Source organism: Puma concolor, chromosome B4 (genome assembly GCF_028749965.1).
Source record: "Puma concolor isolate L17-30 chromosome B4, mPumCon1.1.hap2, whole genome shotgun sequence".
NCBI lineage: Eukaryota > Metazoa > Chordata > Mammalia > Carnivora > Felidae > Puma > Puma concolor.
Genome location: NC_141673.1, coordinates 66609298 through 66622219, shown reverse-complemented (window position 1 = coordinate 66622219; position 12922 = coordinate 66609298). Strand labels below are relative to the sequence as shown.

The following is a 12922-nucleotide window of genomic DNA, read 5'->3' as shown; positions in this document are numbered from 1 at the left end:
TAGTCCTTGCATCAAAAGTAGGTTTTACGGGTAGAGGGTATGTTTTATAAATGGATCAAAGAAATACATTCCTTAAAATAAATACACGGATGCACATTACTGAAGCTTAAAAACTATGCACGTACATAATCTAAAGCCTCAAATAATGGAGGCCTGTTATCAGCAAATATTATATTGAAGACCAATGGTGTGTTCATTTAACTCTGCCTCAGTGTGGGGCATACTTAAAGGTGTGAGAAAAATGGAATTCTCTAAAGTGGGAGAGAAAGACTGGAGAGGTAGTAAACACAAACATAATTTCTAAGTTCTAAGTGTCAGTCTGCATGATTTTGCTATTCTTTCTGGTGTGATATCTCACTTGACCCTTGAAGCACCTTATGAAGTATCTTACTGTTACCTTCACTCTACAGATAGGAAAGTAAGGCCCTGAGAAATTAGCCCAAGGTTACAGAGAAATGCAGAGTCAGGCCTTGAACTTAGGCTGTCTGGCTCCAGGTCTAATGCACTGTATTTCTGCTAGAGTTTGGAGACATTGCATTTTGAAAATCATCCAATTCATAATAATAATGCCAACATGAGAACTCTCTTCGAATCCATTGGTGTCTTCTGGACATGAAAAAAGCTAGTTTGCCTTGTTTGTACCACTGCTGGCACTTTACTGCATGTTGCTAATTTTTTCTTCTCCAACAGCATCACTTACTTCTTTTCTAATCTTTCCTTTTTTTTCTTTTACATGCATGTTATTTGAATAAATTATCTTGTAAAAAAGATAAAGTCAGCCAGTGCTACCCATCTCACCCCAGACCTAGTCCTCCCTCCAGAGAAATCAGTTATCAGTTTGGGGTATAACCAACTGTTTTCTTTGTGTGTTTGCATAGATGTGTGTGTGTGTGTGTGTGTGTGTGTGTGTGTGTGTATCATATTGTTTTGTGTCATTTAAAAACATACATGGTACCATGCCATATTTTTTATTCTGTAATTTGCCCTTATTTTGTTCAACTTCTTATGCCAGTGGAGATCGCTTTGTGGCAGTCTGTTTAAATGTAACTCTTTTTTTTTTTTTTTTTTAATGTTTGTTTTTGAGAGAGAGAGAGACAGAGCATGAGAGGGAAAGGGCAGAGAGAGAGGGAGACACAGAATCCGAAGCAGGCTCCAGGCTCCGAGCTGTCAGCACAGAGCCCCATGTGGGGCTCGAACTCATAAGCTGTGAGATCATGACCTGAGCTGAAATCGGACACTCAACCGACTGAGCCACCCAGGCACCCCGTAACTCATTCTTTTTGTCACATGGCATTGCATTGTCACTTTTACTGTTTTCTACCTTGCCTCTGCTTTTGAAATGACTTAGTGGCACATCAAGTCAAGATTAACCATATTTGTATTTATGGGGCAGGTAAAGGTGGGCCTAAGCTTTCTAAGCCCACTGAGTGCTAACAAGTAAGAAAGGAAGGGGACAGAGCAAGCACCTAATGAGCACTCTGGGTGGAGGGAAGGGCCTAAGGCAGGAAGGGTGTTACCTATCAGTAGTTTTGTTACCTCTCAGCCTCTGAATTTTAGCATTTTTGTCATTGTTGTTTTAAACCCACCTGTTCTCCAGAGCTACATTCCTTATATATAAGAGAGAATAGTAACATACTTGACAGAGTGCTGTGAGGATTGAATGGGTAACACCCAGGAAGGAACATCAAAACTGAGCCGACTGAGACCTGTAAGTTATGAACTGTTTGCTTACCCTCTTTCCCTCCCGCCTCAGATATTGTGTTGTGAGTAAATAGAGCTAAAAATGTTGTTATTAGATATTCTGGAGCATTAATGTGCCTGAAGGCATGGATTTTGGAGACTGACTTATCTCTGGATTCAAGTCCTGATGAGGCTATTGATTAGTGGTGTTTTGTCTGATGTAAAATAAGGGCAGTAATAATAGTAAACTTAGCCTGAGGCGAAGTATAAATGAGATAATGTACGTGAAGTACTTATATAGTTGCTGGCATGTAGGAAAGCCAGCGGCTGTTACCGTTATCAGCCAGAGAAGCTGCAATATCTCCACTTCCATTTTCTGTCTGTAAAGTATGCTGTCGAGTTTCCTCAGACTTGACAATAAAGGCAGGCCTAATCTCAGGATTAAAGCACAGCCATTCATCATTCCTTTAGTCCATAGTTTTTTGTTGTTTTTTTTTTTAAGCAGCTCTTTCCTGAACACCTACTGCATGTCTTAATACCCTGCTGGGTACTGTGTGAAACATAAAGGAAGTGCATGACAGGGCTCTTGCCCTCAAAATACTTATGGCTATTAAGCTGAAGTACCTTAATATGCCAGGTTAACACAGGAAAGGACCTGTCAGATGAAAGGCCTGATGTCATATGCTGTCTGGGTAACAGATAATAACATAAACCCAGGGTAGTAGTATGAATATACATGCCCAGTGACTACTTTCTCAAATTTTTCTGTTAATTACAAAGGTATATGTACATACTCCTTTAACACCTGCTTATTCATTCCTTACCTAGCTTCAGAATTATTTTACTTTTTAAAAAATGTTTATTGTTGGAGAGAGAGAGAGCACAAGCCATGGAGGGGCAGAGAGAGAGGGGAGAGAGAATCCCAAGCAGGCTCCACGCTGTGAGCACAGAGCCCAGCATGGGGCTTAAACTCACAAACTGTGAGATCATGACCTGAGCCGAAATCGAGTCGGATGCTTAACAGACTGAGCCACCCAGGTGCCCCCAGGATTATTTTAGAAGCTCATCTGGGCCTCATCTGTGGAACTTGAGCATTAAATTAGTTGCTAACGCAGGGCCAGTCTCCAGGCTGGGGGTTGCTCTCACTCCCTCTGGAAAGAGCTGGAAAGAATGAAGTCACCAGGAACTGGCAGAGAGAAGCTGCTCTCTGCTCGGCCTAAGTCTTGAGTGAATAAAAACATGCAGATTTTTCTGTTCTTCTGGACAAAATAGCTGATATTTAGTGAGCAGATAAAACCCCAAAAATGTAGGAACTGTTGTAAAGAGCCTGAGGATGCCACATAAAGGGCCTGAAAGTACTTATTTGGGGGAGTAAATTCCCAAGAAGTAAACCTACAATATTTCCAAAACGTCGGCCTAGTCCTTCTCAGCCCAGTAAGCTTTCTGGGACCCATAGAGCCCATTTTCTGTCGTGTGTATGAACCCATTCTGGCTGGCCCAGACTGGAGTTCCAAAAGGACATAAAAGGCCACCTCAGTTGTCAAGCACAGAAGTCATGTGTGGCTTTTGGTTTAAGAATCAGTCCAGCCAGCAGATGCTCTGAGTGCTTGGGGAGTGGCATGCCTATTTCTGATACGAGAACAAGCATCCTTTGTCTTAATTCCACACTTAAATCTGGGATAGACCATTCTGAATGTCTTTACTTTTAAAGGACCTATGTTAAAATCATTCTTATTAGCAAAAAGTCACTTATCGTATAAAAAGGTGTAATTTCCCAGACAGCCTTTTTACTGTTGAAGGAATTTCTTAGCAGGCAAAGGAATCTGCTCATTAAATCATAAGCCCTGTAAGAAAGAGATTCTTAAGCATAAGGTGCAGCGCATGTAGTTGTTAGGTTAAGTGGGATTCAAAACACTGTCTCCACTACCCCTTTCTGAAAGCGATCTCTTTTTCTTTGCTGAAGAGGGGCACCTTTCTGAAAATTCCCCCCATGAACCCAGAATAAAAATGTACAGCACATTAGAGTTCTAAAAATAATTCGACCCTGCATTTCACAGAGTTCAGGGCTCCAAAAATATGCTGTCCAAATCATTATTGGCGATTACTTTATTTTGCCCTTGTACAAGAGGGGAAAGCAGCTGGGGTATGAGACTTGAGAGAGAGCCCATTTTCCAAGGAAGAACAAAGAACCGAGGGAGAAGCTGCTTTGCTTTGTCTGAGCCAACTCCCTCTGAGGATTGCTGCAGGAAAGGCTTAGAGCTGTATTCCTGCCCATTAGTTTAGGGCCACTTGGTTCAGCAGTCCTGGCCATGTGGGAAGATGTGTGCCTACCTGCACAGTATTAATGTTATCAGCTGCCCTGTTCATGTAGCCTCTCTCTAGAGGACACTTTTATAACACAGTAGCACTTAGGGAGACATTCCCTCCTTTACTTCTGTTTCTCTGCTGATAAACAAATGTCAGGCTTCCTCTTGGATCCTGTCCCTGATTCACTAAGTTACTATATATTCTTTGCTCTTCTTTGTGCTCCAAACACTGAGCTCTCAGTGCTCATCTGGTTGGATCCAGATTGTGAAGGCTACAGCCCAAGCGATCACATACAGGACTTGGGGGCCCAACCTTCCTTTTCCAGGAGCCTCGAGAAGCCTTCTGTTCCAGCAAGGTCCCTAATTAATGTGTTTCTGGTGATACTGGACAAAAGAGAGGGCCCTGTTTTGAACCAGAGCCTATAATTTATGCCGACAGCTATACCCCGATGGGAGATGGGAATTTTCATGTCAGAGGACAGGGACCCGATAAACAGCATGACTAATCCAAATGAAACCATCCACCTCTGGGTCTTTACTCCCTTACTAAAAGAAAAAACAGCGATGTGTGGTTTTTACACTTAATGCACTGAATCTCTGCAAGTGGAAGGGACTTAGCACATCATCTGGGCAATGTGGAGGGCATGGCTCTAAAGGAGAAAGCATCAGCTTAAGAAGGGCAGCATACAGTTCTATGCGGCACAAAAAGGGGGAAGCTGCACTTGGGCATCATCTTGCAGGTTACAATTCCGGGCAGTCGGGCGGCTCCAGCGCAGAAGCACAACTCCTCATCTTTCTTCTGTGGGCTTCAGCCATAGGGGGAGAAAGGTGGTGCCACAACTCTCTCCCAGTGGATGATGATGACGTGTTCTAAGCAGATGATTGCGGAGGCTCCTGTCAAATGAGTGGAGAGAAAAGGGAAGTGGGGAGAGGAGGAGGGACTCAAGAAACAGCACTGCAACAACCCTGGAATAAAAATGAGGGGCCATTATGGGAAATGATAAGCACAATCACCTTGAAACTCAGTCCCTTGCCCGTTTTTTTCCAATTTGCTTCTGATAACCTCTTACAATACTTTGTAAATAACTTAAAGCAGCACAGGATAAATGAAAGAGAGCTTCCATCAGGTTCTATTTTCACTCTTTAGGACGGTCTTAAATAGCAATTATCCTTTTAAGCTTCAGGAAGCATTAAAAACAGTCAAGCCTTTTGAAACACTGTGTACCAAAACCATAACGGTCCTGTAGGTTTCCCTTCTCGACAGAAAGGCTGCTCGGGCTGTGCCCATTACTTTCAGTTTCGTTGGGTGGGGGGTGGGGGGGGTATATCCTGCAGCATCCTAAGCGCAACGGACTTTGGAATGTTGGCTCGGTCCAAGCGGTCCCCTTGGCGACGCCACGGCCTCCGGGGAGATCCGAGCTGTTTCCCTCTTCCCCAGCAGGCGGCGCTGTTTTTCGCGGCGCCCGCGACCGCCACCGCCCAGCTCAGAGGTCACTTCCGCCGCGGCCTGGGGAGGCTTCCCTCCTCATGCCACTCCTTTCTGGTGTTTTTCTGAGGCAGGATTTCTTTATCCAGGGCTGCCTCTAACGTTTCTGAAACACTATGCTCTAATGATAGTTTATGCTACTTTAAAACTTGCTGCTTGGGTCCTCTGAGAGAGTGGAAATCTTAAAAAAACACATGTATTTGGGATTGCGTAATCACTGTTTTTTTTTAAACTTCTAACGCATTTCAACCTAGTTAAATAAAAAGGGTCTCTGACCCGTCAAAGAAGGCAATAGATGTTGAAATTTAGAATGCTTAAAAACAAACAAAAATTCCCCTTCCTGTTTATTCCAGATTCTTCCAGTGTAGAGAGCAGCTCACGAAAATTCAGCTGCGGCTCCATCTGCTGGACGCGCCGCGCCGCTGCAAGGCCCTGCCCTGGAAGGAGAGGTGTCGGCTGCAGGTGAAGAAGGCCCGGCCTTTTCCCCAGGAAAAGCTCTGGCACCAAGGTAGCATTCACATGCAGGTCTGCTTATCTAAAAAGAGACTAAACTGATCCTCTGCAATAAAATGGGCAGAGTTTTGAGGAGCCCTCAGGCCTAAATGTACTGGCATATGTTATATGAGTGTCCTCTTAGGAAAACCTGGGGCTTGGGGGAAAAGAGGAGGCGTGATTCATTTCATTTCACCCGCACGTCTCGCAGGTTGCAGGGCTGAAAACTAAAACTGTATTTTTCATCAAGGCACACAGGGAAGCATCGGGGACAGAAGTCAAAATGTATTTGTTCTCCTGAATGGAACTGATTTTGCTGAATGGAAGGAATTTCAAAGGTGAAGAGGGTGACAGAAATAAAATTAATCTGGGAATGGGGACGTGTTAGAATGTGGCCTTGGCTGTGGTTTGATATAAGGTCACTAAGCCCTGTACCATTTTCCAAAGTTGTGAGTCAGTTCTGATTTACTTGAAGATTTTTCTGTTTAGGAGACTTCAGGCCCTTTTCCCACAAAGGTCTAAACCCATTTGCAAGTGCATTTATATACATAACTTCCACGCAGACCTGTTTTCACCATTGTTGCAAACTTTGTTATAGGCCATAATCAGAAAATGCTTGGGGGACTGATAGAAAGGAGAGTTTTAGAGCAGAACTACAGTTGGCCCATCCATCTGAAAAAATGTGGTATCACTGATAGGATACATTTCTTTTTTTTTTTTAATTTTTTTTTCAACGTTTATTTATTTTTGGGACAGAGAGAGACAGAGCATGAACGGGGGAGGGGCAGAGAGAGAGGGAGACACAGAATCGGAAACAGGCTCCAGGCTCCGAGCCATCAGCCCAGAGCCTGACACGGGGCTCGAACTCCCGGACCGCAAGATCATGACCTGGCTGAAGTCGGACGCTTAACCGACTGCGCCACCCAGGCGCCCCAGGATACATTTCTAATGGAACAATGTTAGCAAACATAGTTCTGACCCTCCAGCGCTTGATGATAACTTTCTAACACAAATGAACTTTTGTGTTCTGGGGTGAGTTTATAATGGTTTTCCTGGAAGATTAAGTGGGTTTACCAACAGTATAGTCTACAGGAACATAACTAGTTATGTGCATCCTCCGGGTCCATGTCATGTGACTTCCACATACGGTAAATGTTTTAAAATGACATCCTTTGGTGCTTCAATGACTAAGCCCTCATGGTTGAGACTTACCTGATTCTACTGCCCTAGTGAGTAGTTTCATAGAGAAAATGTTCAGCCTCCACATGGCCACTTGAAGAAGATACACAACTAAGAAAACAGATGAGAAATAAAATAAAAATCTACTGCAGTGATGCTTGGGTGGACTGTATCAGAGAATAAGACTGCGTATTTTTTATGTTTTGAATCAACAAAGAGGTTTTGGGGTACCAAATTGTGACCAGTATAGGAAAGATTTGATGGCTGATACTACATCTATCACACCTCTCTCCTACTAATGTAGTTGCGGTTTTTAAAAGATGTTTATTTTTGGTAAGAGAGAGAGAGAGTGCGTGTGCATGCAAGTGAGGGAGGGGCAGAGAGAGAGGGGAACATAGGACCCAAAGCAGTCTCCCCTTTGATAGCAGCGAGCCCCATGTCAGGCCCGAACTCATGACTCGAACTCATGAGCCATGAGATCATGACCTGAGTCGAAGTCCCACGCTCAACCCACTGAGCCACCCAGGCTGCCCTCTACTATAAAAGGAGAGTCTTTCAATAGACACGAATAGCTTGATAACAAATCAGCACTGTGAGTGATGGCATGAAGTGGAGCATCGAACATCGCTCAGTGAAGGTCCTTCCACAGCCTCTGGCTCAGGACAGTGAGGGACAGGATCAGAGGTGGAGCAGTGAGGAACCAGATACCCGAAGCCTTCACTGTCTTACCTCTGTTGTGGCACAAGGCAGTCCCTGGAAATGGAATGTTGTGTCTTCTGTGTTTCTACTTACTTCATTAACTTGTTTGTTTAGAGGGTGTCTCCATCCTTAGAGCAGAGCCACATATATAAACCACCTGTCACTTTCTTAACAGACTTCCCAAGAGTATTCACTTTGCGCTATTTCTGGTGAACTTAATATAAAAAGGCTGCCTGGTCCCCCAGCAGTAGAGCCTGGGGTTCAAATATTTTTGTTTTTGGAAAAAAGCAAGAGAAAATTTTTCTAGGGATGACCTCTCCCTTGACTTTTGGCCTATTTTAAATTGGGCTTTTCAGAGAGAGAGAGAGAATGTGACCAATCTCTCAAGAGCATGAAACAGATTGAACTTCGTAGGAATTTCTATCTGGACCCTACAGTTAGGTAAGTGTGTCTCCCCAGGTCAAAATCCTGACTTCACGGAGGAATTGTCTTAACAGTGTCGGTTGAACTCAGTTTTGTTCTGTCAGCATAGATCAGTCCTTTTCTTTCCCCTTCCTGCAAAATGTCAGGCTGACTTGTGCTTAGCGGTGGGTCTTGGCTTTCTGGTCACTTCCTCTGAGACTTTCTTGAGCCCCAGGTGAAGGGAGGGTGCCCTCATGGCTCCCCGTCACAGTTCTGTAATATTATATCGTCACTGCTTATCTGTCTGTCACCCATACTAGACTCTTAACATCCTATGAAAACAGGGTCACGGTTATCATTATGCTTATTTTCCATCTTCAGCACCTAATTAGTGCCTCAGATCACACAGATGTTAAGTAGGAATTCAACCCATGAAGATGGGAGGGAAGGGTATTTCCAAGGGAGGAACTGGCGTGAACACAGCACAGGCATAGACCCAGAAGGGTGCCTAGGAGCATGAAGGTAGTGTGGCTGCAGCCTGAGGGGGCTGACAGGAGAAGAGACGAGAAAGAGTCTGGGCAGTCGTGAATATTAGGAATGTTAGTGTAGGGCAGCGTTCATCAAAAGATGAAATAGTTGCAAATGATGACATTTCTGGTGTATTGTGTATTGGATAAGTGCTTTGCTTATATTTTCATCAAAAACATGGAGCCAGAGATCTAGCCCATTCTGCTTGTGGAGTATCATTTGGCAAAAACAACCTGCATGGCTTAAAGTTTAGCTTCATTTTTTTTAGGTTTGTTTGTTTATTTTAAGAGAGAGTGAGCATGTGTGCAAGTAGGGAAGGGGCAGAGAGAGAGAAGGAGAGAGAAAATCCCCGACATGGGGCTCAAACTCATGAATTGTGAGATCATGGCCTGAGCCAAAGTTGGACGCTTAACCAACTGAGCCACCCAGGCACCCTAACTTCATTTTTTTTTTTTTTAATTAAAAACACTATATTCCTACAAGGAATTGTCTGCATCACAGAGGCTTGCCAGTATTTGTCCAGGGAATGAAATAAGGTGCTGCCCTGTCAGTGTTTCTTACTTGGCTCTCAAGAAATTCTCTCTCAAGTATAGTGCATTCCCATGTTATCCCCTCGTTTGGGGGCAAAGCTCAGTTCAGATGGCTGAGGGGTGGGCCTGAGCAATTGGGAAGGGGAGGCTAGAAAAAAGAAATCAGCTCAATGCCAGCCATTCCCAGGCAGATCACTTTCAGGAGAGGGTACATTTTGTAGTTCAGAATCTGGAAATTGAGCCACTTAATACTGTGCTGTCTATAGTATATACAGTTGGCCCTCAGACAACATAGAGTTAGGAGCACTGACTCTACCATGCCACTGAAAATCCACATAATTTGTGGGGCACCTGGTGGCCCAGTCGGTTAAGCGTCCGACTCTTGATTTCGGCTCAGGTCATGCTGTCATGATTTGTGAGTTCGAAACCCACATCAAATTGCACCATCAGTGCAGAACCTGCTTGGGATTCTCTCTACCTCTCTCTCTCTCTCTGTCCCTCCCCCACTCATTCTCTCTCTCTGTCTGTCTCTCTCAAAATAAATACACTTAAAAAAAAAAAAAAGAAAAATGGGCCGCTTAGGTGGCTCAGTTGGTTAAGTGTCCACTCTTGACTTCAGCTCAGATCATGAACTCACAGTTCATGAGTTCGAGCCCCACACTGGGCTCCATGCTGACAACGTAGAGCCTGCTTGGGAGTCTCTTTCTCCATCTTTCTCTGCCCCTCCTGTGTGCATTCTCTCTCTCTCTCTCTTGAAAAAAAAAAAAAGAAACTTAAAAAAAAAAAGAAAATCCACATAATTTTTAACTCCCCCCACAAACTTCACTACAAATAGCCTACCTTTGACCAAAAGCCTTACCGATAACATAAAACATTGATTAACACGTATTTTGTATATTATATGTATTATAAACTGTATTAGTACAATAAAGTTAGGTAGAGAAAAGCAAGTGTTATTAAGAAAACCATAACGATGAGCAAATACATTCACAGTCCTGGGAAAAAACTTGCATAGAAGAGGACCTGTGCAATTCAAACCCATGTTGTTCAAGGCTCAACTATATTCTCAAGATACCTAGACTCCAGTTTGAAGGCTGTGGTTTTAGAGGACCTGGATTTTATCCCACAGACCAGTGGTCTCCAGAGTGGAGTATTACAAGGTACAGAGAGAAAATACTACAAATTCTGTTTATACTATTTTTATGTCATCCTCTTAAATTTCCTATATCGGTGGATGTTTATCACTTATGGAAGGTGGTAGTACGATATTAAAATAAATTATATGTGGGTATTAGAGGATGTGCAAGCATCAGTTCACTGATAAGCACATGGAATCAAAAAAAGTCTGAGGACCACTTTTAGGTGCAGTGGAGAATCACTGAAGGATTCTGAGTAAAGGAGTGACAGTGAGCATTATCATCGACTGTAGGTGATAGCAAGGGTGATAGCAAGCATAGAGGAAAATACGCAAAAGGACCATCCCTGCCTGTGGAGCGCTGGCAGCCTTGTTGAAAAAAACAAGTAACAATAGTGAATAATAAATAGTGCATCTCTAATTACAGGGATACCAATAAGGAGGAGATTTTAAGCAATGGGAAAAACAATTGTTTTTTCTGTTTTTAAGTTTTTTTTTTTTTAATGTTTATTTTCGAGAGGGAGAGAGAGACAGAGCGCAAGCAAGGGAGTGGGGCAGAAAGAGAGGGAGACACAGAATCTGAAGCAGGCTCCAGGCTCTGAGCTGTCAGCACAGAGCCCGATGCGGGGCTCGAACCCACAGACCACGAGATCATGACATGAGCTGAAGTTGGACGCTTAACCGACTGAGCCACCCAGCCACCCCAATATTCTGTTTTTAAACATGGATTTCCTGCAGAAAGAACTGAACTTTCAGAAAGGCCCTAAATGGTGAAGGCCTCACCACACTATTTTTATTTCAAATTCCGAGCATTCTATTTGGCCATGTTCATTCTTCTCCATCTTTAACCCCCAAGTTGATGTTTTATTTCTGATTTGGAGGTGGGGGCGGGGGGCATGTTCTTCAGTTCTTAGAGGAATAAACACCTGAAAATGTGAGAGTTTCTTATTAAGAAAGATTTACATCTGTAGTCCTGATCTTTCAGAAAATGTCCACAGTATAATGGTTAAAATGTCCAGGATAAAAGGAAGTTAGAGAAGTGATTTCAGTAGCTTCCCTATTTTTAGAAATTCTATAACCAAAATTCCCAGAGAGAGGGATTTTAAAAAGTTCCCAGAGAACATCGTAAGAAGGCATAATAATACCTTATAGTTGTGGGATAATAGATCCCATCTCAAAGGATTTTCATGAACTTATCCTGTGTTTCCACCCGTCACGGGTCCGGTGAGTGTAAGGGCTAGAAAAAGGTCAAGCGGCATCCCAGACTCACAGTCTGAACAGAACAGACACTGTTGGAAAGAACCCTGAAGTGTCTGCCCAGACGCTTACTCAGACCTCACTGTCCTCACAAACACCATAGGCATTATTTTAGCCATTTAACAGAAAGAGAAACAAAACTTGGAGAAGGTAAGTACACTTGCCAAGTGCACAGTCACTAAGTGGCAGAGCTGGAATTCAACCCAGGTCTGTCTTTCTCAGAACCTGTTTTAGTGCCTGGAAGGCAACTGAAAATTTTTGATGGGACAGTTTCCGTAGAGTGGTAGAGGGAGAAGACAGATGACACAGTGTTTAGTCACTTACTCTTCCTCAAATATTTATTGAGGAGGGTGGGACTGCCAGCCATGGCAGAGTGAAGAGGTGGGGTGGGCACATCCTCTCCCTGAAAAGGCCATTACAAAGCTGGAAAACATTGATGAAAACAACCATTTTTAGCACTCTGGAAATCGGTCAGAGGTATATAACAATACGAGAAGTGTTTGTGCTTGAGCCACAGGTGAAATTCAGTAATAACAGTGGGAATCTGTGGCACCTTTGCCTGGGGATGCTCCCACTTTCCAGCCCAGCCACCTGGAGATTTTGCCATAAGGACCAGCGGCCTTGCTGCCGCAGCCAAAGTAGGCTCGCTTGATTTGGAGCAGGAGAGAGCCAGTGGTTCTGCTAACCTGAGGTTACAGCTGTGGTCGGGGCAAGTGTATTCTTGGATAAGATTGTGCACATTTACAGCTAAGAACAGAGGGCCTAAGATCACCCCACACTCCTGGCTGACCTTGAGGATTCTGGAATAGAGGAGCTACGAAAGGGCCCAGTGGAAAGTAAAAAGTAAAAGCGTGAACTTTGAATGTGCTCCCCTCTCCCCACACAAATTCATTATCAGAAGGCAGAAGCCTTATTGGCTTGAGGTATTTGAGCACAATTTCCATCCCATGGTTTGCTGACCATGGGGCTACTTAGACACAAGGGTGACCCCTATGCAGCCAGACGAAAATAAAAACAAGAGCGGGGCGCCTGGGCGGCTCAGTCGGTTAGGCGACTGACTTCAGCTCAGGTCATGATCTCACAGTTTGTGAGTTCAAGCCCTGCGTCGGGCTCTGTGCTGACAGCCCAGAACTTGGAACATGCTTCTGATTCTGTGTCTCCCTCTCTCTCTGCCCCTCCCCCACTTGTGCTGTCTCTATCTCTCTCAAAAATAAATAACATTAAAAAA

At 43.8% G+C, this 12922-nt stretch overlaps 1 protein-coding gene and 1 long non-coding RNA gene across 2 annotated transcripts in view; one reads left to right on the top strand and one right to left on the bottom strand.

Annotated features, from left to right (window-relative positions):
• LOC147579185 (uncharacterized) overlaps positions 1 to 12922 on the top strand; it is a 28710-nt gene that overhangs the window by 2491 nt on the left and 13297 nt on the right. The window contains exon 2 of the mRNA XM_086713496.1: positions 5826 to 5980. Within this exon, the coding sequence (XP_086569622.1) occupies positions 5826 to 5980 (155 nt within the window). The remainder of the gene's footprint in view (positions 1 to 5825; positions 5981 to 12922) is intronic.
• Positions 3769 to 5430, bottom strand: LOC147579186 (uncharacterized). The gene is made up of 2 exons (XR_015253644.1): positions 5001 to 5430; positions 3769 to 4880 (listed from the first exon to the last, which is right to left on the bottom strand). It is a non-coding gene; the product is annotated as an uncharacterized LOC147579186 (long non-coding RNA).